The sequence below is a fragment of the Equus przewalskii genome, chromosome 4 (assembly GCF_037783145.1).
Source record: "Equus przewalskii isolate Varuska chromosome 4, EquPr2, whole genome shotgun sequence".
Lineage (NCBI taxonomy): Eukaryota > Metazoa > Chordata > Mammalia > Perissodactyla > Equidae > Equus > Equus przewalskii.
The window spans coordinates 94,197,595-94,225,570 of record NC_091834.1 but is presented as its reverse complement, the minus strand read 5'-3'; the positions used below and the strand labels follow the sequence as shown (position 1 = coordinate 94,225,570).

The 27,976-nt window shown below is 38.9% G+C and overlaps 3 protein-coding genes across 19 annotated transcripts in view; 1 reads left to right on the top strand and 2 right to left on the bottom strand.

Moving 5' to 3' along the window:
• Positions 1 to 12,977, bottom strand: part of SSBP1 (single stranded DNA binding protein 1) — a 55,475-nt gene extending 42,498 nt beyond the window's left edge. For 4 of the 15 annotated variants that reach the window (XM_070618003.1, XM_070618002.1, XM_070618001.1 and 1 more), the window contains exons 1-7: positions 12,832 to 12,919; positions 12,094 to 12,158; positions 10,072 to 10,132; positions 9,230 to 9,370; positions 8,921 to 9,008; positions 7,299 to 7,387; positions 3,753 to 3,825 (exon numbers count right to left, since the gene is read on the bottom strand). In XM_070618003.1, the coding sequence (XP_070474104.1) occupies positions 3,782 to 3,825; positions 7,299 to 7,387; positions 8,921 to 9,008; positions 9,230 to 9,370; positions 10,072 to 10,132; positions 12,094 to 12,117 (447 nt within the window). In that variant the 5' untranslated portion in view covers positions 12,118 to 12,158; positions 12,832 to 12,919 and the 3' untranslated portion in view covers positions 3,753 to 3,781. Of the gene's footprint in view, positions 1 to 1,302; positions 3,826 to 4,976; positions 5,159 to 7,298; positions 7,388 to 8,920; positions 9,009 to 9,229; positions 9,371 to 10,071; positions 10,133 to 12,093; positions 12,159 to 12,637 lie in introns of those variants that run through there. The other 11 variants (XM_070618007.1, XM_070618006.1, XM_070618008.1 and 8 more) reach the window with 9 other exon arrangements.
• DENND11 (DENN domain containing 11) overlaps positions 12,918 to 27,976 on the top strand; it is a 79,519-nt gene continuing 64,460 nt past the window's right edge. The window contains exons 1-3 of the mRNA XM_070617989.1: positions 12,918 to 13,042; positions 23,623 to 23,691; positions 25,751 to 25,965. The gene's annotated coding sequence lies outside the window, so the exon portion shown is untranslated. The remainder of the gene's footprint in view (positions 13,043 to 23,622; positions 23,692 to 25,750; positions 25,966 to 27,976) is intronic.
• WEE2 (WEE2 oocyte meiosis inhibiting kinase) overlaps positions 16,769 to 27,976 on the bottom strand; it is a 34,610-nt gene continuing 23,402 nt past the window's right edge. For all 3 annotated transcript variants that reach the window (XM_070617986.1, XM_008526727.2, XM_070617987.1), the window contains 6 exons: positions 23,500 to 23,646; positions 22,733 to 22,840; positions 22,521 to 22,606; positions 21,573 to 21,743; positions 19,770 to 19,912; positions 16,769 to 18,193 (listed from right to left, as the gene is read on the bottom strand). In XM_070617986.1, coding sequence (XP_070474087.1) covers positions 18,037 to 18,193; positions 19,770 to 19,912; positions 21,573 to 21,743; positions 22,521 to 22,606; positions 22,733 to 22,840; positions 23,500 to 23,646 — 812 coding nt within the window. In that variant the 3' untranslated portion in view covers positions 16,769 to 18,036. The remainder of the gene's footprint in view (positions 18,194 to 19,769; positions 19,913 to 21,572; positions 21,744 to 22,520; positions 22,607 to 22,732; positions 22,841 to 23,499; positions 23,647 to 27,976) is intronic.

The window sequence follows — 27,976 nt, the reverse complement described above, 5'->3', positions numbered from 1 at the left end:
TCCTGACAATTCCAACTCTCAGTAGAAAAGAAAACAATGGAGGAAACAGTGAAAGGAGCAGACACTGAACTTATTTTAACCAGTAAAGAGACACTGCCTGATAAAAAGGAAGCAAGAGGAATATGTAAAGGTAACCAGGCAGAGTAGTTAATTGTCACTTATTTTCCTGTAGGATCATCACACTGAGAATCAGAAAAAATAAGGAAGTAGCGGTATTTCCCCCTCACTCGTAATCCTCCCCACAACCAAAACCTATTATGTATTAACCTCCAGTGTGATGAGAGGCACCCTGCATGGAGCACAAAGTCAGCAGTGGGGGTTCCGGATACGTAGGGCCAACGGGGGTGGGAGAGCAGCGGGAAGCAGGCAGTGGGCAGAAAGCAAAACGCAAACCACATAGCTACGTTCAAACTCCAAGTGTGCCTCTTATAAGTGGCATGACTTTCACATGTTACTGACCCTCAGTTTCAAGTTTCCTCGCCTACAAAATGGGGACAACAGTACCTTCTTCTCAGGGGAATAGTTAGATGAGATGATGATAAAAAGCACTTAGCTCAGCGCCTGGCATGTGGTAAGTGCAGAGTAAACGTCAGCCACTAATATGATTATTATGACCTTGTAAGAGATTTCTCTACAACTCACTAACCTTGGGATTATCTCTCATTTTCTACAATGATTTCCTTGCTGTTACTCCCACCAATCTTCATGGCATATAATGCAAACCCTGACAGAAAAATAAGTAAAGCAATGCTGCCCTCATTTTCATATCAATGTTTCAGTGTGATCCAACAGAACAGCAAACATTTAGCTAAGCTAAGCTGGATGGGGCAAAAAGGTAGTTGAGTAAAAGATCACCCTGCCTTCAAGAACTGCATGATCTCTTTTAGGAACAAAGAGAAACTACCATTAATTTCTCCTATCTGAGCTGCAAAGGTCAGGCTGTAACCTAGTCGGCAATGACAGGTAACCCCCAAAACAGCTGCAGAAACATGTCTTTGGTGGTTTTGGATGTCTTTGGATTAATCATCCAGTGATATTTAAGAAATGGATGACCCTCTGAGAACTGTATTGGCAGCAAACAGATCTCATATGGGTTAGTCTTTAAAGTTGGTCGTTCTAGGTTGTGTACATGGATTAAGAGGTGAATGAAAAAAAGGAGGTGAATAAAATATCTAAGCATGAGATCCTAAGATGCAGATGGTGAGGAAAATACATAAAAGATTGTCTTGCTCACCTCTAGTACATGAAGCGGTACCAGCTGAAGGTGAATGATTAGAGCAAACTTGGCTTGGAAATAAAAGGTTTTTTTTCCAAAATGAGAACAGCTTTATTTCTTTATTATTATTATAAAAGATATACATGGTCAATGCTTAAGAAAAAAATAATAGAACATATGAAAGTGTAGAGAAATAAGGAAAATCATACATAATCCTCCCTATCCAGAGATAATCACAACATTTTGATGCTTCTCCTTCCAGACTTTTCTAGGCACATACTTGTATCAATTACTTCTTTTTCAAAAATGGGTAACACCACACATGCTGTTTGATACTTTTTAGCCCACACTTCTACATATCATACTCATCTTTCCACTTAACATGGAATCCCAAAATCAAAGTCACAAGGCAGTTTTCTGCAGGTATATTTCCGACACCACAACACAAAAAATGGAAATGCAGGACACAGAACTTGGACCAGAAGACCCCTACAGTCTGTTACTGCTATCAGATTCCACACGTCTGCTCTCTACCCAGACCAGCTGGGGAGCAGTAGGACATTTCTCAGATGGGGCTGCCTAGGTGGGGAGGGCAGTTTCTGCTCCTGTAGTCTGACTCGTTGTGGACCTCTGGGTCTGCAGGATCATGCGCATGCTGAGGCCTCCGTGCTGAATGCTGTACTCCAAAAGCTCTGCTGCCCCAGCCTCAGAGCCTTTCAGGCAATCTTCAGTGGGAGTTTGGAGAAGAGCCCCTCAGCTTATGGTGACCCTGTAGGACACACTCTTCTGCCCCTGCACCCTGGACTCAGAATTGCTTTGGGTTGGTCATTAAGCACCATATTATCTTCCCAAAGCACAGATTCATCACCTTGTTTAAACAAGAATACTAATCCACATAACTTCTCACAACTTTTAAAAATTATAAAAATAGCTTTGCTGAGGAAAGAAAGCAAGCATTGCTCAAAAGATAAATTTTATCTACTCTAAACAATTTTGCTTAAGGAATGTGGCATAAAGGCATGAGGACTATATCACCAGTCTCATGTGCGAACTCAGACAGCAGAGTTTCTATGCTGCTTAGCGTCCCAGCTGCAGAAAAAAAGATGGCTGATATGAGGAAATGGCAATCAATTTGAAACTGTTCCTGGGCAGAGAGGATAAGCTAAGGAATGCCATCTTTCCTTAACCAAACTGCACTATAAGTTCAAAAAGCTGCTCAAGTGTGCAGAAAATACCTTAAAAGAGAAAGTCAAGGGTCCACAACATAGCATGTGAATTCTGAATTCTGAACCTGTTCAAGTCTAGCATGACCTAAGCTACAGTTAGCACCAACTCGCAGGCACAAGGGACAGGACACGCAGCCTGGGGCACAAATACACAGGCTGGGCCAGAGGGCAAGCTGGAGCCAAGTGGCCCCAAGAAAATAAGCAACTTCTACAATTTGAACCGGACAACCTGCTCAGCAGCAGCCAACCTCTAAAACACTGCAGCAAACCAGCAGGCAGACCAGTGGAGAACTGATGCAAACTTTCAAAAGTAAAACCTGCAATGAAAAACTGAGTCTATTTTATGCAATCTTTATTAATAAATTATAATAAACTCTGCAATTTTCAGAATCTTATAACAGAAGTAACTGTGTGTACACAATGGTCTGTATGTGTATGTGCATCAAGAGACCATGTGGACAAATGAAAGGAAACGTCATACCTGAGGCTCTAACCTAGGGAGGCAATGTCAAAGATTGTTTAGGGGACTCCCCCAAGGGCTCTGGATGAGGCTAAAAGGACAGAGAATAGGGGCTTAGAAAGACAGAGAACAGTGGAACCAAAGCCTCTGTGTCATCACCTGGAGATGAAGTGTTTTATCCCTAGTTATATTTTAGGTCTTTACTGCTGGTAAACTCCATTTCATAAATGCTCCTAGTGAAAGTTTCCGAAAACAAAAGGCGTGAAGAAAGTAGGTTAGTCCCGAAGCCATGTAGGTTAGATACAAACCACTGTTCAGCAACTCCCTTCAATTTGAGCTAAAGCTTAATATCCCACTGAAATCATTCACATGTCAACATTTACCAAGTGTCTCTTCTGTGCCGAGCACTGGTTAAGGTGCAGGTACACAGAGCAGACACAGTCCTTGCCTTCTAGTATACAGAGCAAACAGACAAGAAAATCAGTATTTACAACAGTGGGATAAATGCCTGACATAAAGTGATCTTCAATAAATACTGAGTGGCTGAGTCAATACTATAATAGAAGTGCACATGAAAAACAAGGGGTCTTCTTACTACGCGCATTTATCCCTTTGCCATGACACGGATGAACCTGAAAGTTCACTATGTTATACACTTGTACACAGAGTCCATCCTTAAAAGAATAACCAACTAGCGAAACAGACAAGTGCTATCAATGTTTATGAGACGAAAAGGCACGGGGAGCAACAGTTAGGAGAAATATTATCACTCATTTTATATAAAAGACTATTTTAATGTTTGTCCTTAGAAGCTATAAAGACTATACACGATTGGGAAATGAGACTATACCAAACAATGGCCAAAGAAGATCATCCAATCTATGCCTTCTCTTTTGTCTGGTCACTCAGAAATATAATATTATCTGTAAAAAAGAAAGCCAAAATATAAATATTATTTTCAGAACTCTTTCTCCATCCCATTTAATCATTCCCCTCTAATACATACACACTTTAGTGCTGTTAACTAAAGGGATTTTAGACAAATCCTCAAAATATTCAATATCTCTTGCTATGTTCATGAGAGGTACACACAATAGGCACAAATGGAGCTAAAAGCTGGGTTTCAGCTGTTTGTCAACAATTCAGACCTTGTTAGAAGAGGTGGGATATCTCATGTCTTCCCTGAAGACAGTTAAGGTCTTCTCAGCAATAACTTCCTACAAAAGAACTAGTCACAAATTTCGATGCTTGCAATGCTCAGATGCCACAGCAGAGGACCAAGGCATAGTACTCCATATGCTGGAGATACGCAGGGAGGACAGGGTTCAACATGTGGCCCCCTCAGCAAAGACACATTTATTTGTGTTTTTAAGTAACTCTGAACACTGATACAGAAGACATTTTATTTTTAAATTTTAAAACAGAATGACTTTTATATACTCATTCTTCGGAAAATTTTTACTAATCGTATTACAGAAAGAACATTTTCATCCAAGAACATCAGACATTGACCTTAAAATGCTGTCCTAGACAGAGTTAGTTTAGGATGAGCAAAAGAAAAGAACTAAGTAGTACTTCCTGTTTAATTCCAAAAGTCCAGATCCTTCTAACTTTAGAATTATTCCAAAAGTGGTTACTATATAATGAAAGAATATGTGTTCATGACTACAGTCTTCTAAAAATAGAATATTTTGGTACAGAATGTTATTTCAGAGGACAGTATTAGAATTAACATCACTGTGTAAAAAGGCAAGAGTGCCATCCACTGGTCATTATTTTTAAGTTACAGACATGATACGTAGGAGGAAAAAGTACGCCCAATAAGAAACTATTTAAACACTATTTCCTTCAATTCGAATGTCACTAAAGAACTATTCATTTTTACTATTAGCCATAAGCCTATGTTAAGGATCCAATCACCCATGCTAGTGAATACTAGTGACAAGAAAAAAGCAAACATCAAATAAGCTGAAATTGCTTCTATTTGACTTGGTTCATAACTCACACAACGGAAAGTTTGCCCATAATTTGGTTTATAATGGAATATGGAATTTTTAAGTGCTTCACAAATACACAATTGATAAAGATTTTTAAACATTCATTATTTTATTAGAAAGCTTAGTTTTGCACTACTGAAATCATAGGTGTAGTTCTATACCTCACACAGGTCCGGAAAAAAATTTTTTAACAAATAGATATCTCTGGAGGCAAGGCCCAAGGAAGTACAGGATGCAGGAAATGATTTGTTGTGAGGATCTTGAGAATTATGAAAGGAAAGTAGAAAGAATCTCATCTAAGGTTTGATAATGAGGATAGAAAGATACCTATGTCAGTTTTCAAGGTCAATATACTTTCAAACAAATTTGTAAGAAAATTATGATTATTATTTACAACCAATTAGAATTTGTCAATATGTTCTAGTCGTTAAGACACGAACTCTGGAGCAAGGGAAAAGAGAAAGATAAAAGGACAATCTGTCAATTAAAAGAGACTGAAGTTCTCAGACTTCTAGCCTCCAGAATTGTGAGAAAATAAATTTCTGTTGTTTAAAAAAAATAAGACAGAGACTTAAGACAAATATAAACCATGTGATATCTGGTAAAAAAAAAAAAAAAATTAACATTAATTTTTTTTTTTGCTGAGGAAGATTCACTCTGAGCTAACATCCGTTACCAATCTTCCTCCTTTTTTTTGTTTGAGGAAGATTAGCCCTGAGCTAACATATCTGTCAATCCTCCTCCACTTTATACATGGGTCGCTGCCACAGCATGGCTGACAAGTGGTGTATACACGATCCACACCCGGGATCCGAACCAGCAAACCCAGGCCATCAAAGCAGACTGGGCTGAACTTAACCACTACGGAACAGGGCCAGCTCCCAAACATTAATTTCTTAAAATTAGCTGTGATAATAGCACCGTAATGTTCTAAAAAGGAGTCCACATCCTTCAGAGATACCTACTGAAATATTTATGGATGATATAACATAATGTCTGGTGTGATTCACTTCAAAATAATCCAGGTGGAGGAAAAGTGGCAAGTGGCAAAGATGAAATATTATTGGTCATCAGCTAATAACTGTTGAAGCTAAATGATGGAGTCTTTTTTTTTTATTTTTCTCTACTTTTGTATATGCTTGACATTTTCATAAAAAAACAATTTAATTTTTAAATGATACCTAATTTTGGCATATCTTACAAGTTCGTAAACATCGAGACATTACTATAATAAAATATCTTTCATTATATCTACTTGTTTATAAAAAAGGTTTTTCAGTGTTTATATCCTAAAAACAAACAAAAGCACAGAATTAATGTTTAATAACTGTCTTATTTTAGCAAATTACCCAAGAGGTAAAAAGAAAAGAAAAGTACCATCTATCCTATTAAATGATGCATTTTCAACAAAATTTTAGTTTTAAATATTAAAGTTATTTTGGTCAATTATGTACTAAAAATAACTGTAATGATAACAATCAAGAAGAAATGCAACATTTAGAGCCCTGTCACAGAATTTTTAAAAATACTAAATTTCTATTTAAGTGTGCACTTTTCTTAAAAATATAGTAGGACAGATAAAAGATAAAATACTATATTAAGATACACTTCTCAAGAGAAAATGGAATGGAAAAACAAGTTCAGAGAAACAGGAGTAATGTAAAATTTCTAAATCTGGAAGAGTTTGTTCATGTATTTATTTTTAAATGATGGGTATCAGATTGCTATGGTATTTGGATCTATTAATACATTTAAGAGTAACATTTCTATACTTAAAAAAAAATTTAATGTCAACTTAAAGATGTCGAAAGGGGTATTACTGTTTTCAAAATTCTTGTGGAATTTTCAAAGAAGTGTGAAAACTTTGCTCTGGGGGATATCTTCTTAACCTTCTTTAAGCTTTGTATGTCCACCTTTCTGAAGCTGTTTTATATTTTGTTTAATGAAAATAGGAATTTAAAACAAAATCCAGCACCAAACAGGTTCTGAATAAACCTGCACAAGAGTCTATGCCACTCGCCTCAGTGTACCTCTATCTCGGCACATGCTTCGCCCTGTTGAGGCCACATCATTCAAAGACACTGGATTAAAGTTTTTCTAACTCCAAACAATCAGTTCTGGCACAGACAGTTCAATTTATACTCTACTCAAAATTTACATGTGAACTAAAACTGTTAGTGTAAGAGACAATTTTCCAAAGGAATAGATAAGTGTAAAAGCTCTTAGCAAGCCCACAAACGACACTCAGAATTCTCCTGCTGAGCTGCCTTACAATCTCATTAGCATCAGTACTCACAGCCCCAGTTAGCTACTTACAACACAGCCAAGCTTTGAAAGAAGGAAAGGCCGGGGGAGACACGGGACGGGACGGACAACAGCTGTTATCACAAGGTTCTTACCAGCTATAATTGTTGTTGCTTGTCGTCTCACATTATTTTTATCCGTGTATTCACCATAGTCTACTTTTCCTTCCACATAAATTCGAGACCTGATATAAACAAAATTTACAGTTTTCGGTCTGGAGATTCTAATGTGCTTGAGAATATTATTCAGAGTGAGGTCAGAGGCAGTATGAGAATACACTAAAGATGAAATATATAATCATACATAACCTCATTTTCGCTACCATTTCTCAAAGTTCAGAATTAAGGATACTGAAAGAGAACGTACACACAGACTTGACACATCTAGGTAAACAGGACAATGTTTTCATCCTTGAGCTGACTGTAATCCTTACAGAAGTTACAAAAAACAGAAAACTGTTCAAAATCTTAAGCCAAAATTTTTTTTAAAAAGCAAACTTATGACCATGAAAATGGACGGGCAACCTAGCGGCATCCTTTAAATCTCTAGGATTGATTTCCAATGTGTCGTTTTCTTTAATCTTTGATTTTGGACTCCCTGACAGATTTGTTGATTTTCACTTATCTTTCAATCCCTTTCTATAGTGAAGTTCATGAACTTATTCTCAGGGGACTTAGATTATTAAAATAGACACTTTCAGCTTAGCATTTCAGCCAGAGTTAATTACTAAAACTATTTCTGCACTATCTAGAAGGCTAAGCTAGATGAAAACCATAACTCTGACCCTTTAAAGGACAGAAAATGACAATGGCACCAGTTTTAAGAGTCCACCACCACTAAAAAAGTGCAATACAGAAAGCAGACAAAACTGGTAAAATGATTGGGTGCCGAAGGGAATATACACACATAGATTCATCAATTAGTAGGTGAAATTACATTAGATATTTTCCTTGAAAATTCCTGTATGTGTTTATATATGTGTCTATGCACATATTCACACATACATACATACATAGAGGACAATGGACGTATGCATAAAGGTATGCCGTTATTGAAAGGAAATAGATTTTTGTCACTGCTATTATTTTTCATGAAATATGTTTTATTTCTATAAAACAAGTACCTTTCTAAATATATTAACCAGGAATACAACTGCTGTTAAACACACCCTTTTGTCCTTCTGTGGGTTTGGAAAAGATACTTTTTATAATCAATCCAAGCATTCCAAAATGCAACTACTAAGCCTATATAAAAATACAAAATAACAGTTGTGAATATTACCATAATACCTCACTGTGTCAGGCCAAAGACTTTCCAGATCCTCCACAAAGGACATCATGTGGACACCAAGAGGCCAGACACCGGCCGTCAGAAGCCCGGCCATGGCGACCTGAGAACTCCTAACAGCATGTGTTGCACCTGCTCACATGGCACTCAGTGTACTTCGCCTTCTCTCTCGCCTCATCTGCTTCTATTTACATACACGCCTTATTTGCCCTAAATTATAAGTTCTAAACCACATTTTATACATCTTTGAATTGGCCACACATGGCAACAGACCATGCATATAGTATTAAGCACCAAATAAATACCTCTTGAGTTAATATAGAGTAATTAGCAGCATTCAGGGATAAAGGAGTTATACACATTCCATGAGAACACCTGTTAAAGTTTTTCAAACTGTTCAATCTGTAAGATCCTTCCTTCCTCCACTTACCCCTTTTTCACATACTGATATGCCACGTCTCTGAGGCCTGGCCGAAATACTGAAATTCTGTGCCACGTTGTCTTTTGACTAACATCACCTAAATCACAAGAACAGGAAACGTGGTTACAAATGCCAGCAGACAAAACAAACGCCAAAGGACAACATGCCCAGCAAAACCAATGTTACAATTTCTAAGAGAACAGAATAGAATTGGAGAAGAAAGATCCTTTCCAAAAGTAACTTATCTCTACTTAGATAACTGACAGAAAATGTCTATTTACTGCCGATAAAATTAAAACCCCATTCTTTCATACTCACCCATTTGGTATGCTTCACTTTCTCCTGATCGCCACATCTCATTTGTTGCTAGAGAAAATATTGTGACTGGGTTTTTTCCTTCCACCTGTCTCATGACAGGGTCCTGACCTACTCGCCCAAGTAACTGTACACGATTCAGAGCTGAAATGCAATGTGTAGATACAATGAGACCAAGAGAAATGTCCAGAAGAGGAACAGCTACAAATACTACTTTAACTTCAATCTTGGCAGTCAGCAAAACCCAAGTTTTGAAAATAAGTTGAAGGGGTGAATAAAGGGAGGCTGGGAGGGAAAAAGAAAGGGGTGAATAAAGGGAGGCTGGGAGGGAAAAAGAGGGTTGGCAGGAAAAGAGAAAATATTCATAGAGAAAATATTCATTCAAAGCAGCCCCACAAAGCAAACATTAAACTCTTTATCATTCTATTGTAAATTCTTCTTTAAAACATCCTTTTTTTTAAAAAAGAAAAAAAGTCTGGTTAAAAGAACAAATTCAAGATCTGAAAATCTTGATAAAGATACAAGCTTTCACATTCACTCTCTCAGCCAAACAGCACACAAGCTTGGAAGACTTGGATAACCAAATACAACTCCAGAAAATTCTATGGCAGGAAAATGACAACAAGAGTGAGTAAAAGCTGACTGCTAAGGAAGAAGACCCAATTTATAACAGGCCCCTGGAAGCCTGATGGGGCAAGGCCAAGATCTGAGAGGCAAATTATAAGCCAAAGGCAGGCATGATTAACAGCTTATAACCCAACCAGCGCACCTCTTTGGCAACACATTTGAGAATATTAGCACACTGCTATAAATACCATACTTTAAATTTGGAAATTACTACTTACATCTTTCAAGAACCAAGCTACTAGCTATTTCAGATTCATGTCTTACAAATTGATGAAGTACCTAAAGTGGAACAAATGAGGAAAATGGCTTTAATTTTTAGGGAAAGGCAAATGCAAACAGAAGACCCACACACATCTGGTCACCATCTAGACAGTACCCCTACAGCAGCCATCCACAGAAGACCAGGGAGGCACTTCCCATGTTCCCCCATTACGCAATGCCAGAGGGACCATGCAAACACTTAAGGGCAGCCTACTGCAGAAGCCCGAAGGTACAAAGGAGGTACTAGAGTATACCTACAAAAGTCCATTTATGGGCCTCTCCTAGCTCTTTCATGGGAACCCTCCTGATTATGGTGTTTCTGTGTTTGCTCACAAAAGGGAAAATTAAATATATACTGGAAAATTCACACTTTTGATAGATGAAAGAAAAAAGTCTAAGATAAACAAATATGGTCCTTTGATAAAGTACAGAGATATAACTGTCCAAATCAGTCAGGGAAAAGCAGCCACAGCCACATAATAGCAGCACTCAGTGATAATAACAGCTGTCATTACTGAATACTAGCTAGGGGCTTTATCTCTTACCAATTAACTCTCAGAATAAATCTATAAACCAAGTAAAATTATCGCCACTTTAGAAATGAGACAAATGAAGTTCAGAAAGATTAAGTAACTTGCCCAAGATTCTACAAGAAATAAGTGGCAAGTCATGCCTAGAACCCAGCGCCGTAAGACACCAAGGCTGTTTCTTTTCCCACTGCCCTCTGCTGCCTCCTTCAAGACATTCTGTTCAAGGGCTACTGCCAAGATGTGAGTATGCATCACTCAGCACATCACTGGATTAAGAGTTGAGAAGGCTAACTCTTACATGTGTCAAGTGGCAGCAATGTTAAAATAAAAAGCAGACGTCCACCAATCAATGAACTCCCATTCTCAGGGTACTGTTGGCTATGGAATTCTATCACTATGTTTTGGGACAGAGGGTGGGTAAGAAAATAAAGATGTGAGTTACAATATACTTAAAAATCTAACTGCTAACTACTACCTGTGTCATGATTCTAGAAAAGTACTAATTTGAGTGCTCAGATGAGCCAGGGCCCATAAGTTTTATAGAATAATAATATGTCTCATTTGGGGCATACAAAAATCAAGACCTACTGGAGAAGTAGAAACAGGGAAAGAATTTAGTTGGGATAATTTTTTAATTAAATTTTTAACTCTTTTACATCAGGTTTTAAAGATATCAACACTGCAGTATTAGGATAGTAGTCATTTCTCCATGTTTCACATTTCAACACATAAATAAACATGTTAAAAAATAAGTTAAAAGGTTAAAATGGGGATCCAAGAATACAGGGTCAATTCTACAGTAGAGAGGGGGAGATAAGAACAGGTTTCACAGAGGAATTGATTCTTCATTAGTTTTAATAGGATGGGGAGCAGGGGAGAGCTGTTTCAAAGGAGAATCTACAGAACTTGGTGCCCAAATGTGGCAAGTGAAGAAAAGGGTGGTCTAGACTGGCTCGAGGCTGGCTAGAGTGACTGGAGAGATGAGGACTCAAATTGGGTAGAATGAGAAGGAATTTTGCACATAGTAAACTGGTGGTCATGCTGAGACTTAAGCTGTTCTCCTGAGTAGAGGGAAATTGTGTGGTGGGGGAGACAACATAGGAGGTAGATGGTCAGAAAAGGAACCACCCGCCTTATGGAAAACGCTAGAACATTAATTCTCCTAGTCTTTAGATCACTAAAGACTTTAAATGCCCTCTAGATGATCCAAATGCAAGTAACACGTTTTAAAAAGCAATGACTCCCATTATGTGAATAAACTAGGAAATTTTTGTTTTAGTGAGCATTATTTACACAAGTAAAATCTATCCCCAACCCTCCATATCAAATGAGTATACACACGGTGGGTGGGCTCAACCGTCTTTTGCCTCTGCAGTTAAAAGCCCAAAGAAATCTGATCACTATGGCTGATGATAATAAATCTCAGCACTAAGATGGAAAAGTAATTACCTGTAATACAGGTCTTCGAAACATGGCTTCTATTTTCTTTTTTTACAACCTAATCTTTATCTTTCCTGAAGAAAAAAAGAGAGAAAGATAAATACTACATCTTATAGCAAGTGCACAACTCACTAGTCCTAAATTCCTAAGATGATTTTTCTCCAATCCACCCTAGGACCAAAATACATCAACCTCCCTGAACATTTGAGAAGGATCCTCTCCTCCTAAAAAGACCCTCACACCTGCATGTCTTTTTGATCCCCCTTAACTTCCTCTTCCTCCAACCTATACAAAACTTATGATTCTGAGTTAACATTCCCATTTCCACTCCATTGTCTTCCCATATTTTATCAACATGAAAGCTCCCTTAGGGCAGGGATTTTTGTCTGATTTATTCACTGCCACATCCATTGCTTCTAAAACACACAATAACGGCTCAATAAATACTAGAATGTCATCAAGGGATTCAAATCTGAAACTTGCTGCTGCAAAAATTACTGCCTCCGTGCCCGTTAGCAAAGACCAAGGAGATCCCTGGGCTCGCCAGCCTCACCGCCGGGATGCGCGGGCGCCCTTTCTCAAAGGTGGAGCTCCCAAGCAACAACGTGGAGGGCTGGGAGGTGGGAGGAAACCGCGCTCCGCACCGGTGAGAAGAGAGGGGACAGACACCTACACAGCAACACCTTCCGACCCACGCAGGGCCGCACGCACACGGAGCTCAGCACTCCAGACCTCAACCTCCCTCACCTGACGCTCTAGCACGAACAGCCTTGAGGGCGGGATCACTTCCGGGTACAGCCGGGAGGCAAGACTCGCGAGAGGAAGGAGAAAACGGAAAGTCCGCGGCGTGCGGCGTAGAAACGCTGCCGGCCAGCGCCGCGGGAAACACGCCCCCTTAACGCGGTAGTTCCGGGAGCTTGTTTCCAGGCGGGAGCAGATGGGTCAACGCCGCCAAGTGGTGAGTGGGACTTATTTCAAGTTTCTAATGAAATGAAATTATTTGATGATGTTCCCAGCCGCGCCCGGGAGAGGGCGAGGTAGGTCAAACGAAGGACAGCTCCGCCGCTGGGAAAAACTGGAAGAGTCCAGGCCTTCTGAAGCTGTAAGAAAACCAGAGAGAGGAGCAAGGAAAGAGCTGAGCGCGCAAAATTTAAAATCAAGATAAATAATATTTTAGTGGAATATTTTAAAAAGTCAAAATTAATGCAAAAAATCCATGATGAGCAAAAAATTAAATTTTTAATTAAATACTAGATCCAAGCCATGTAGGATCCTGAGACACAAGGGAAAATATGTGTCCCTACATGTTTTTAGGTATTTAGAAAATTCTTTTCCCGATATTAAAGTACTTGAAGAAATGTCGAAAATTTGAAAAGTAGGTGTATGAAAACTCATAACATTGTTTTAACTTTAAATATTTTACTTATACCAAAAACAGAATTTGTTATAATTTTACTTTCCTGGCTTTAATGGAAGTAAACTGATCAATAATATTTTAAAAATCTACTGTTTTGTTTATCTTATTTCCAATTACAAGAATTGCCACGTCTGACAATTTTTCTTGACCAAGGGGCAATCTTAAGTAATTTTAATTAACTTCAGCTAACTTTGTCTTTATTTAAAACTCTGATATTTTGTTCATGGGGATTTTTTCATTAATTTTACTGTTTTTTAAGCATTGCATTAAAGTATCATTAATCTTGATTGCTGGGTTTCTGGCAGCCCTTAAATTTTGCCTCATTCACCCTAATCCTGGCCCTGGTAAGAAAGAGGGATATGGAGCCCCACAGATTGCGGAATACAGGCCAGAGGGGACCTCCCCAGGCCTTTCCATTTCCTGGTTCTGGCACTGTCTGGCTTCTAAGTCATTCTAGATCATTCTAAGATGCAAATCTCTTCCTCAGGACCCTATTTAAAACCCTTCAATGACCCATTCTTGCCCTTAGAGGAAAAAATATGAGCTATGTAACATGGTTTCCAACACACACCTTATCCCACCTCCTAAAAGTCTGACTTACTAGTTGGTATATTTCTGGATGCTTCTGTTTTACTTCCAGCTTCACAGTGTTTAGTTCCTGAAACATACCATGTTGTACTGCATTCAGGCCTTTCACAGGTGTTAATCATCCCACATCCCACCCATGCACGATGTTACTACTGTTGGTGCCCTCCAACGATTTCCTATTTAAAAATCCTACTTCCACTTGAGATGTTGACTCGAATGAAAAACTAAATTCATCCTTTCCTTCAAAGCCAACTTCTCCCTTCTAAGCTCCTTGTTTGTTTTAATGGTACTAAGAGTCTCCCAGTCTTGAACGTTGGAATCATCTTTAAACGTTCTCCCTGATCATCTACATCCATTCGTGCGTACCCAATCCCTTGACCCTAAAAGTTCTTTCTTCGTTATGCCGCTAATCTCTCCCTCTCCTTTCTACTCACAAATACTTTGGAGTGAGGTGTGCAGAAAAGGTTGTTTAGAAAAAAAAAAAGTAGAAAGCACCATGCAAATTGAAACTAGACACACCTTGGATAAACTCTTATAACTTTATAAATAACATCTTAGGGAAGAATCTGGGCTAATCTGAATTCTCTCTCAGTCAGGAATTACCAACACACGCTCTCCCTAGACTGCTGGCTGGAGAAAGTTGCAAGTGCTGCTACTCTCCTATTTCTTCTTTGACAAAGAAAAACATACTAAAATGCACAAAATTTTATAATGTATAATGTCAAGGAAAAACCAAATTAAAGCATTCTCTTATCAAATAGATCCTCTTCCCAGCACAGCAAATACTTCAGCGTGGCTTTGCTCTCACTGCCATAAGCATCCGAAATGCCCTTTCTCCATACTTTGAAAAGTCTCTACTCCAATAGTCCTTCCTTTTTCTGTCCCCCCATTTCACTTTCTTTACACACTCAATCTATCTTGTATTAGAATTTAAATGCCCATGAAGGAGCCTCCTCTTCCCCGTTGATTGTGAGCTCTTAAAGGACAGGGACCTTATTGTGAATATCCAATTGGCAATTATGCTTTAGAACAAGAACAGGCTTTAGAAGGACCCAGACCACAGGCCAGAACAAAGAAATAGGAAGAACTCACAAGGATACTCAAACAGGCCTGAAATTAAAAGATAAAAAAAAAAAAAAAAGAATCAAGGACCTGAAAGAGCGGCTGAAATGTATTTTTGTACTAAGCATACCCTTCTCAAGAGTTTACAGTTTGCATGTTGGTGAGGAAGTCCTGAAACCTCTCCATAGTGTCATGTACCCATACACACACTTTAACGTAGTCAGAGACTTTCTGTAGTTTGTCCATGGACCCAGAAAAGGTCTTCCCAATGCTGAGAAGTAGTGACAGACAGCAACGAGGCTTTAATCATCTACCATTATCCCTGGCAGTAGTGGAATAATTCAGGAGTTTCATGCATTGCAAAGCTAGCTAAGAGACACGTCCATCATCTATGCCCAGGGCCACAAAGGTATCTTTGGCCTTGCCTTTTTTTCCTCCTAAATTAAAAGAAAGACTCAGCTATAGGCATTAAGTGGTAAAGACCAGGGTTGGAAATGCTTTATCACAGATAGGAAGCTTTACAATTTTGTTGCTGTAAAAAAAACATTTTTTATGTATTTTAATTTGCTTTTAAATCAGTTTTTCCTCGAGTCTCATAACTGTTGGAAAATTACAGCACTTATCACCTAAACTGATTAATAGCATCTATTTTAAATTGATCCAAAAGCAAGTTATTATGGCTTTTTATTGTTGTTAAACTAAAATCAACCTGACGATTTTTATGTAATTCAAGATTAAAATTATTGAACATAGAGAGATAAGAAGTCCTAATTGTTTAAGATGAAGTGTTGACATTTATCTTTCAGTGTTAATCTTTCTACAGCTTTAGATAAATGGCTTCTATAAATTGGTACATGTGTTAGAGCTTAGCAAAGCACAATAGTATTTCTTTAAGATTTAACTCAAGGTTATCGGTTGGCACCTGTCAGTGTTCGTGTTTAAGACACATCTATAGAAAAGCAACATATTTATCTCCTAAAGTATTAAAATTTAACTTCTTTAACATTGCCAGCCCAATGATATTAATATTTTGATAGTTTGATATTTAATAGTTCCCGAGTTGTGATCTCAGTACAGAAATAGAACTTCATGACTGAGGATGGAGCTTCTCATTGAGGCAATGGGTAAAGTTCTAACTGAAATGGAAGGAATTAAATCCAGAGCCCAGTGAAGACCCAGACCCTCTCACTCAACAGAATCTGTGTAGCTGCATGCTCTTTTGGTGACTTCCTGCTACCGTGGAGCCCAGCAGAGAGGGAGGGAGAGAAACCAGTAGTCTGGCACCAGGTCCATTAAGGTGCTGGGTAGGCTTTCAGGAACGTGATAGAGAAGGGTCATAGACCCTAATAGTGTTAGTTGTCAATACCTGAGAAGACATGTATAACCAAAGAATTTTTGTCTATACATTGCATACTCTTTATACCTGTTTATAAATCACAAATTGTGATTGACCATGAACTGTATTGCAAGGGACATGGCTGAGGGGGGAGAGGTGAGAGATAAATTAACTGTTTTAAAACCTTGAATAAAGACTAGTTTTAAAAAATGGCAACGGACAATACAGAGCACTATACCCCACTTAATTGCATGGAAAGAATTGCTACTCCAAGACAGAAGAAAGAATAGTATGATGGTTTATTCAATTAAAACAAATTTCCTAATTTGCTTTTAAAAATTAAGGGAAAAGAAGAAACTAAGGCAGCAAAAAAGCCTACAAACAGGCTACCTTCATTAATATGACACAACTAGAAGTTATAAAATGCCTTTATGACCATTATTTTGTATCATAGCCTGGCCATTATTAGCTTTTGGGCCTGTGAAGCTGGTCTTGAAGGCAAGACCTGTTGGTACCAACCCACCAAATTCTCTCACCTATCTATTCATGAAATGGTTTCCAACATAAATTTCTCATTCTTTGTCAGTTACATATTACAAAGAAGAGTGCTTTATCCATGTCTGGCTTTGGACAAGATAAAAACCTTTATTTACAAATATTCTGTTCCTTTAAAAATATATACAGAGAAGAGGATTTGGATAAAATATGATAAAAATCACAGGAAATGAAGCCAAATTCTGATAAAATCAAGGAGAAATTGGTGACACCCAGAAAATCAAAACCAATCATAACAGTTACAAGAGGATCAAGGCAAGTAGACTGCAGGAGAACAGCCACATCAAATCTCCCTCGGACCCGCTACCCAGAGTCTTTGTTCCATAAGTCAATAGCCAGCTCAGAAATTTCAAGTTATGTGTAGTCTTATTTCTACCAACCTCACATAATGGATTCACTCATTTAATAAATACAATATCAGAGAAAGGGGTTGTCTCCATTGAGAAACTATAGTAGGAAAGCCACTTGCTTGAAGTGGCTGAGAATTCTCTCAGGAATCCATCGTATAACCTGGGAAGCATTGTTAAAATCCAAGCACATTTTCTTGTCAACTGTTACCTCAACTCAAAACAAAATTGTATTCCTTTCTATGCACAGGGAGAGTCTCTGGGATCCTTGGTAGGTAAATCAGCTCCAGCAACGGCTTAGTCCACAGGCTGCAAGGAGGGCTGCTTCCTTCTCTTCTTTCAGTTCACAGGCCCGTGCTTTCCTGTTGTGCATCAGTAGATGTGGGAAGTGAACAAACTGTTGATAAGTGACATTAGGAAAATAACAATAGAGAAGAGAAATGGCCCCCAATTATTGTACCTGGGACCATTGCTAAGAGGAGGCCTTAACAGGACATTCGCTATAAATGCTAAATTAGGAGTGGCTTTTGAAATCTTTGGGCAGTCAAATTGGTTAATCTTTCCATTTACAAGAGAAAGGCTGATATAGTCAATATCTATTTCTGGAAGCTATAAGGTAAAAAAGTGGGATCGTGTGAAATGAGTTCTTATGGGGAAGATGTCCCACAGGTGAAGCTTGAAGACTTTGTGCTCTTTCTTCCCACCAGACGTTTAGTGCTTCTTGATCCTGTCGGGGTCCCAGAGACCCCAGGGTCACCAGGACCTTCTTGGGGGGACTGGGCCTGCTGGGCTTCTCTCAATTCCCTGGCAATGAAAGAGGAAAAATGTATGTTACTTGATCCTAAATTAGGGATAACATTTATGATCAAAACTAACATATAAATAGATTTTTCTTTTTATTTCACTGTTTCTAGAAATAAGCCTGAGCTATACACAGAATAGAAAATTAGCTCCTACGATTGTCTTAAAAAATGGCTGGCACACACCTACAACTACACATGGAAGTTTCAGTTTCCTAAATTCTACTAACTGGGGCATAAATGGTCTTTAAAATTAAAAAAAAAAAAGAGAGAAAAGGGACCAACTCTACAGACTATATATGAAAGCTACAAGGGTCCGTGAAGCACCACCCATGAGTCAAATCTGGCCTGCCACCTGTTTTTGTAAATGAAGTCTCATTGGAATTCAGCCATGCCCATTCGTTTATATATTGTCTATGCCTCCTTTCACATCACTACAGCAGAGTTGAGTTGTTGCAGCAAAGATTATATGGCCCACAAACCATAAATATTTATTGTCTAGCTCTTTACAAAAAAGTTTGCCAATCCCTGGTCTACACGATTTCAAGAAGGCATCTGCTCCATCTCTGTGATGGGTACTCATTACTGGTAATGGCTGATGACAGTCACCTGTGCCTCCATAGCTGGCTTCACAGAATGTACACACCACACCTTAAGAAATACTTATATTATGACAACATATATGTATAAGTACTTGTATTTTGTTTCTTAGCTGGGAAAATGGGATCCAAAACTAGAGCAAAAAAATATTAAATTGCTTCTTAGGAAGAATTACCTAACTAAAGGCTTAGAATCTCCACAACTCATTACCAAGAAATCATTTTGGGGATTTTTCAAGTTAGTCATTCTAAGATAGATTGCGTATCCAAGAGAAGTTGGACTTCTAAGCTTATTTTAGACAAGGACCATTTTTCATCTCCTTCTTTTATATTGTCAACAGTGCACAGCATATGTAATAATCACTTAGAAATGCTTTGAGAACTCTGCTCAAACATCACTGCCTGATCTTTATACAAACCCCACCCCATTCTAATTAATTAGTTCCTATTCATTCCCATTTGTTTAATGAAGGAATAGATTAATAAGTAGATGCATGCATGAATACAAGCTTACATGAATAAGTAATAAGACTGCTTCCTTTGGCTTGGAAAAATATCTCTTCCTCTAAACATGTACCAAGACAGTGTCTCTGCCTGACTCTGAAATTTAATGGATTTCTAAAATTGGTCTCTTCCCACCTTAACTATGGTTGGCTTGCGTTGGGTGATCATCTACCAGTTACCTGAATACCTGTTGTCACTCAGAATCCTGCTGTTTTCTTTATTAGTTGTATTTCCTTGTATTCCTCACTTTGCTTCCTTTGCATTAACTGGAATTTTCTCTGTCAAGCAGTCTAGTCACAGAGCCTCCAGACCCATGGTACAAAGGGACTCATGTGGCTAGTCTCTTTGTGGGCCTATGTATTATGTATTATAATGTTGGGTGCTACTTGAATCCATAGAGAAGACACACGAGACCAGTCATATCACTGTGAGTAGAACTCAAATAGATTCTTTCTCGACTCAGCATCCAAAATCTACCTTTCCAGTGTGGCTGTCTTGAACTTTTCCAAGTTAAGCTGCTGCCGAAGCTCTTCAGCTTTCCCCAGGGAGGGACGGAGAACTCGACTTCTGGCCAGAGCTGCTGCAGAAGGTCTCTCCCCTGGGTCAGGATGGATCATGTTCTGATGTTGTAGGACCAAAAGGGAAGAATTAGAAGCTTCAGTGTTGGGAAAATCTCCCCACCCAAGCCAACTCCAACCCAGCATCTGCTGGTGGATTTTGAGAAACTCTGCTTCTCCTTTGTGCTGAGGGAAGAAATAAATGAAAACTTAGCTCCACCTGAGACAGGAATATCATCCCTTTCTGGTAGCATGAGTCATCTATACCTTTGACTTGCCATTAAGTATCATATTTTAGAGCTAGTTGGATGACTAACTAGTCTAGTGCCTTAATTTTAAACAGGGAGAAACTGAGGTCCTGAGATAAAAAATGACTTGTCCAAGTTATTAACATGGCCAAGACTAAAACTCGTTACCCAACTCCTAGTTCAGCTTACTTTCTACCACAACATGCTCCTTTTTCACTTAAAATTAATTAAGGATACCCAACCATGACAGTATTCCTACATAACATATCTTCAGGTAGAGGATGTCTGTAACCTAAAATGACTTGAATATGGTAGAAAATACCTAATTATATATAGCAATTAGCTGTGTCATATAAAGAAGAAAACACTGAATCTTCCATTTAGCGACCAATGTTCAGAGCCAGCTCTTCCATTGACTGCGTAGCCTTGAGTGAGCCACTTAACTTTACTGAAACTCAGTTTCCCTTTCCTGATATTTGGGATAGCAATATTCACCTTCTGGACTGTTGTGAGAATTAAATGAATTAACATAAATGTATTACCTAGCACAGGGCCAGCATTGAGGTTCTCGATGAGTATCAACTAAATCTAAGAGCAATTTACACATAGAAATAGGTGATTAGACTATGAACAAAAGACCACCATGAGGAAGGGTTTGCCTTCTTTCAGGAAAGCAGAAGTGAGAAAGAAGGACAAGTTTGTGACTAAATTTGAAGTTTTCAGGTAAAGTGTGAAACTCTAGTCTTCAAGGGAGTAGATATTTCTAAAGCTATTTTACAGATCCTGTTCCTGAAGCCATGAGGTAAGTCTTACATATACATTTTGTCATCTTAGTACAATTCTAAGCTTCTCGACAGTGTGGGTTTTTTGTACCTCTCTGTTTCAATGTAATACCTACCTTTCCTCGTCCCTACACATCCTCAGATATCATTGAGTACAAGCAACACATAGATTCCTGAATTGACAGGAGGCCTTTCTTCCGATAGCTCAAAAGATTGGTGGTACTATCAATAAAGTAGCTTATACTTTATTCTATACACTCTAAATTCAGTTTTTTTAGTGATATCATCACTGTTACCATTGACAATAGTTAAAATCCTGAAATAGGAACAAAAAGACCAGGTTTGACTTTGGAGATAATCAGTTATCAAAGGTGAAATACAAGTCAGAGAACTGCTCTGAGCCTCGGTTTCCTCAACTGCCCACCTTACAGGGTTGTTAGGAAGGGCAAATGAAGAAATGCAACGGGATTTTTGAACTATAACATAAAAGATTTTTATGATATTCTCTAAGTTTCCTTGAGAAGCTTTCCATCTTTCCTGTGTCTTTCCTGGGCTTGCTAGTCATGATTCCTTTTTCCTTCCATCTGTGGCAGGCCCAACATCTCCATTTCCCTTTCCCCACCTACTTGCAATGACATTTAAAAAAAAAAAATAGACATTTCCATCTTCTCTTTATCTCATAAGAGACGTCACCTTGAGTAGACCGCAAAACTCTTCCGAGAGCTCCTGAGGAATGTCCGGAAGGTTGCCCTGACGGATATGATGCCATGCAGCGCCATTGGTGGGTAACGACTCTGCTCCTGCAGCCACTGCAATTGTTAATCCCAGGGCAAATATGTCTGCTTTGGGAAGGTGCTGATAATCCTTCAAAACAGAAGACAGGAGGCAAGTTAGTTTGCCAAGTGAAGTGAGTGTAGACTGAAATATAACTGGTAGGAGAGGTTCATTTGGGTCTGTATGAGCTTAAACAGACACAGTGGGCAAGGGCACATCCACTGTAGTTAGTGGTTTATTTCTAGAGAAGATAGAGGATAGAGCACAAATCCATCTGATTAACACTGCTGTGCCCTGAAGGATCTAAGGCAGGCTCTTAGTGCCATTTTGCTCTGTCGTGCTCAAATAGGCTTGAAGCATAGATTGGCTGACCACAGACAGGAAAGACTCATTTTTTTCTGGATTGTCACCCTGGAGGAAGTTATATCTTTCCTAGGCCTGACTCCACAGACTTCCTGTAAGGTGGCCAATTAACTAAAGGTCATTTCAATGATAAGAACTGGTAGTACTATCAGGAGGTTAGTAACATGATAAAGATGGGTTGGACCAATAAAGGCTTCCTTCCTACTAGGCAATCCATAAGTTTGGAATTCTAAGAAATACTAGAAACAGTAAAGACCCTTTACAAAGAACAGTGCAAACATTGATTAGAACAGTACAAACATTGATTAATCCATGATCAAGCCAGCTTCCCTCATGCTTTTACGGAAAAATTTCTCTATCTTTGGTCTCCATTCTGAATAGGAAAGGGATAATATAAACTTAAATTATAAATATATACTTTTAATTTCTTGCACTGTGAACCTTCATTTGAGAGTCAAAAGTTTCAGTGGATTATAAAATAGTCTTCATTTCCCTAATCTGTACCTCTTGCAAAATCTCATTAGCCAGGAAGCGACTATCTCCCTCTTCCACTTTAGGTTTACTTATTGATGTCACATGACCCAAGTCACCTGAAAGAAGAAAAAAGAAATAGAGCTCTTTAAAAGTATGTCTTTCTTAAAACTGCAATAAATGAAGTCATCTGTATGAATTCTATAGGATAATAGTATACAGGTCTGGGTATAAGACAGACTCACCAATTTTATACATCACATTGGCAGAGAGAAACCAATCAGCTTCATTTTCAATCTCTTCTGGAACTACAGGCGAGTCACTTTGCATCTTATGGCAAATGAAGATGTTGCCTGAAAAAATACAGAACTGACATAACTAATGATTCCTAAACTTTTGGATTCCTAAGAATCCAAAGATTCCTTTCTGTATTTGATATTCAGCTACCCTCCTTTGCTCCTCCTCTGTGTGCCTGTAACAAGACTACCAAGGTTTATTTTCTTCCATGGAATCTCTCACACTACTTATGAACAGCTCAGTGATTGATAATACCTATTCAAGTGAAACTGATCTTGTACTCCATCCTCTGAAGAGGCTGGTGGCCTCAAAACAAAGAAATAAGCAAAAAACACAGAACAACGTTTCCTTGGGTTTTGCATTAATGAGTGCCAAAAACATTCATTTCTGCTCACTTTGATCAGTGCTGAGTACAGCATTAGTCATAAACACAGGATGTAGCCAATTTGCTGTTACTTATCTATGCAGTAAATTAAATACCTGTTTTTATACTTTGGCTTCACTATCTGTGAAAGAGTCTTCTCTCTCTCTGTCCCCTGGGCCCGGGGAGAAATGGTTAAAGCTGTTTAACTGAAATTTTTTAGGAGAAACAAATGAAAGGGATTCTGCTATCAAACAGCATCTTTGACACTTGAAAGACACATAGACACAGATTCTGACAATGGTGAGGAAAGAACGAAATATGGCCAGAGGAATAGAGGGGAGTGGTACTGACTAGGTTTGATGTCCAGGTGCACCATGCCAGAGCTGTGGATGTACTTCAGCCCGAGGGAAATCTGTAGAAGGATGTCCTTGAGTTTTGGCTCTTGGAAATGATTACCGGACTTTGTGTTTTCAGATATAGCAGCCTGCAAGCTCCCACCTGGGAAGGAACAACAAAGAGTAGCCCCACAGAATGAGAGAAAAGGTATGAGTCTTATACATTAAAGCATAGTAAATATCCAATAAATTCCTTCTGAATGGACTCAGTCCAACAAGTCTAGATTACTTCAGTGTTGGTGCAAAACATAGTATCTGTCACCTATCTATACCACTGACATGTTGGAAAGAAGAATTACAGGGCTTTTAAAGAGGAAGAGAAAATGTCATGTCCCAGGTATCCGATATGTGGCCCCATTGCCTTGAGGATGCCCCAACAAACATGTTAAAGGTTTTACCCAATTATTAACCAGAAGGGCAATTAGGCCTTGTCATATAGCTTCTATTGGTATTGATGATTAATTCCATGTCAGAGTCAAGCTAGTAATTATAGGCCATTAGTAATTTTAATGTAATTGATTCAAAGTCTAATTCCACTAAAAATGTATCATGAAATAAGAACATTTAATGATTGCTGCCCAAGGAAAATATAAAACCTGAATATATACCTGAATCCTATTTGAGCCACAATATTTGTACATCAACTGTAGGCTCTTGGTTTATCATTGTTATCAATAAAAAATAAGATGTGAGCTCATCTGACTACCTGATCTTGGATGCCCCTGTCCTTGGGCATTAGAACGCTTCCACACCCTTTACTCATTAACTAGCATTCACTGGCAGCCTCTTCAGTCACCCTCGAGAGCCCTGGGTCTCCCTGCAGTTGTAAGGCCCATGGCTCCACCCTTCAAGTATGCATCAGAACAACAGGACCCGAGATGGCAACAGCACTTTTTAGGATATCCATATTTAAAAACATCCTATATAAAACTGACTAAGATTCATCTGTCATGTTAAAATCATTAAATTCAGAAAGGAGAAGAATTCAGCCCCTTTAGAAACATAAAGAGGGCTAAAGTAAAGGTTTTTTCTGAGAAATCTTCTTAGAAAAGAATTTGTGTACTTTAGATGACATTAATTAGAAAGGAAGAAAAAGTATATTGGCACTTGTTAAAAACGAAGTCACCACAAGACAGGCTGCAGGTGAGGTTAGGAGGTGTGACAGGAGGAGGAGGCCTGCGTCCCGGCCCCATGTCCACTGGAACTCGTTTCCATACTAGCCTGGGTGTTCCTTTAGGGCAGGGCCTGCATCTTGTTCATCTTCACTTCCCCAAGGTCTGGCATGTAATAAATGTTATCTGAACTGACTGTCTATACTGGCAACAGAGGGAAGAGAAACACTGAACCAAGGATCCCCTAAAGGGTATGGAAGAAGGAAGCATCTGGGGGTACTGGAGAATGCTTTATTATGTTCTTTTAGATTGTAAGCAGAGATATTTCTAATCCCCTGAAGAGCTACAGGTATTTAGTAAGGGTAACTAGACCAGTGCTAGCAACACTTTTAAATACCTAGAAGCCCTGTAGGTAAGATGAAAGTTAGCCAAGTAATAATGAACAATGGTAGAAGTTACTGAAAGTACTCGTTTATGCCAAGGTATTAAAATATCCTTATTTTGCTACAGCTAACGCTGATTGTCCACCTTATAGAAGAGCATAATTAACTGTTTACTAAATAATGTTAACAAGGAAGTAGGTGCTTATAGACATAGCAATACTGAATGAACTGTAAGCTTCATCCCTGTTCGTGTCATCCCGCTACCCTGGAGCCGTAACTCCACAGGGCAACGTACCGCCTGGAGACGGCTGCTGTAACTGCCAGCATTGCGCCCTAGGAGGAAACAATCAGTTCCTGGGCAGCTCTTTTCAAACCATCTTTCTGAGATGAGCTGCTAACTTCCTTCCTTTAGATAAAATAAAGGTACTTTCTCCACTTGGCACACGCACAAAAAAAACATACAAAAATGTATCTATGTTTTCCTGTCTGCTCGTTAGGCCAAACAGATACCAAAACAAATAAATAGCAAATACCTTCTAACAATAAAATGCAAAAAGCAAACAATTCAGTAGGATATTTTGTTGATACATTCGTATTCTCACAATCTTGATTTTATGTTGCCAACTACAACACAAACATATTTTTCTGTCAGTAAAGTCGTTCCTTGTTTGTTTGATGGAAAAATATAACCAGTCTTTATGGTGTTCCACAGAGGATGCTGACTTCTGGATGTCACATCACTCAAACAAATGTGAGAGCCACCATTCTAGGGGAGAATGTTCTGTAAAACTTCAGCGACAGAAGACATCACAAGAAAATACTGCCTTTCGGAAGAGATTAATCATCCCATCCTGCATTGGTTAGGATCTTGGTTGCAGAATCAACCTACTAATGGAAAACCTTCATGTTTCTGAAGCTGACCCAGAGGTGACTCATAGGAGATCTTAGCAAAGGTGGGCGCGGAGGGAACATTGGATTTACTCAGGTCTCGGGAGGGACAGTGGGGATATTAGGTGACGGCTAGTTTCTGGTAGTTGTGATGCAAGTTATCTGAATCATCTCATTTACAATCTGAGTTAAAACCATAACTGTACATGTTCTAGCCTGACTACCATGACAGACGTGGTGTACAGGGGTGAGGGTGGGCGTGAAGAGACAGGGCTTGAGGAGGGAGAGGGGCAAAGGAGGGGATGCAGGGGGAAGGAGTAGAAGGAATGAGGCACTGGCTACTCTGCTTCCTTACAGATACTTTGGACTTGTTATCCTTTATTTAGAGCCACAGGGCAGTTTCAACATGGATTATCCATAAATACAAACAAGACAAGTTATAACAGCATGATTTTCCATGATCAGTTCATATTCAAAAGGTTCAGTGTATGTGAATTACATTTTGATAAATCAAAGTAACATTTTAATTGGCAAGTACTCAGTGAAGTTAGTGGATCATCATGGTGAACAGACAATGATTTCCCATAATCTGTCACATCAAGTCCAAAATCCACTGCCTGGCTTTCAAGACCCTCTGTAGTCTTCCCACACTTCACCTGGCTGATCTTGTTTCCTGCTCTAGGGGTCACGTCAGTCCTGTTAATCTCCTTACTGTCTGCTAGGTCAGACCCATTCCCACTACCATGCCCTTTGCCTGCATGCTCTTCCCCTAACTGGCTATCTTCCCGCTACTTTCCTAAACTCGAATAATCCTCCTCAAGTTCTCATTGAAATCTGAGCTCCTTTATGAGATTTTCTTGGGTTACTCTAATAACAACTATTACTGAGTTCTTACTATGTATCGGGTATTGACACTATGCTAGCACAATGCTAGCATTTGACATGGAGTGTTGCTAATTCTCAAACTACTCCCTTGAGTAAATATTACTATCTCTTAGCTCAGTGAAATTAAGTGACATCCCGGTGTTCATACAGCTGGTGAGTGGCAGAGCTGGGTTTTGAGCCCAGGTCTGCCCACCTTTAAAGCCCAGGCCCGTTGCACCACACTGTGCTGCGTTGCTCACATTCATCTTCTCTGAACACTTTTTATCCATAGCATACCATTTGGCTTCACACCCAATTGTCCCTTGTGGATTCACTGTAGCAAATGGAATGCTCCTTGAAGATAAGGACTTACCTTATCTCACTCTACAGTATTTCTCACCCTAGAGCTTAATATAATGTCAAGCCTATAGAAGGTATTCAAGTATCAAAAGGAAAAAAATTGAAATCTTTACATTGCCTCAAATCAGGTTAAAATTAGCTTTACTTTACTTTATTAATTTTTGTTTGATATTATATTTGTTTGTAGCTAAAAGTCATGGAAATAAAACCAATCTTCCTTATAGAGAGAGGGAGGGGAAAAATAGGGTCTCTCAGGTTGCAGTAAGAGGGAATTACGAAGAGAAAATGACTAAGAAAAGTTTCAATCTCTCAATCACAAGTATAAGGAAAGGGTCTGGGTTTTTTTTTTCAGAGAGAATATTAGAAAAAGGGATTTGGGATGAGCTTCTAGAGAAAAAAACCCCACAAGTTCACTGATCACTGATCACTGTCCTCAGAAGCCAGGCTGAACATACACCCTCAGAACTATCGAGTGGTTACGAAAATTGCTCAAAGGCAGACTGTACTGTTAGAGAAACGCCGAGTGGGTGCATGTGTGTGGAGGGTTCGGGGGAAGGGTGCTCTCATCCATTATTACTGCGGCTAGAATATTGATTGCTACTCCTAAAACAATGGCAAGATTCTATTAATTTGGTAGCACTTTCTACTTTACCTCTGAATACTTTGATGAAAAATATTTCCACGAACAACACATAACTGTTGTTGTGTCAACTCCTTAATCATAGATTAGAAATGTTAAACCAAAGGACCACTCTTTGTGATTTAAATAGCCCAGAAAAAGTTTTACCGATTACTGTGTATGTATCGTCCTGAAGGACCCAGGAGA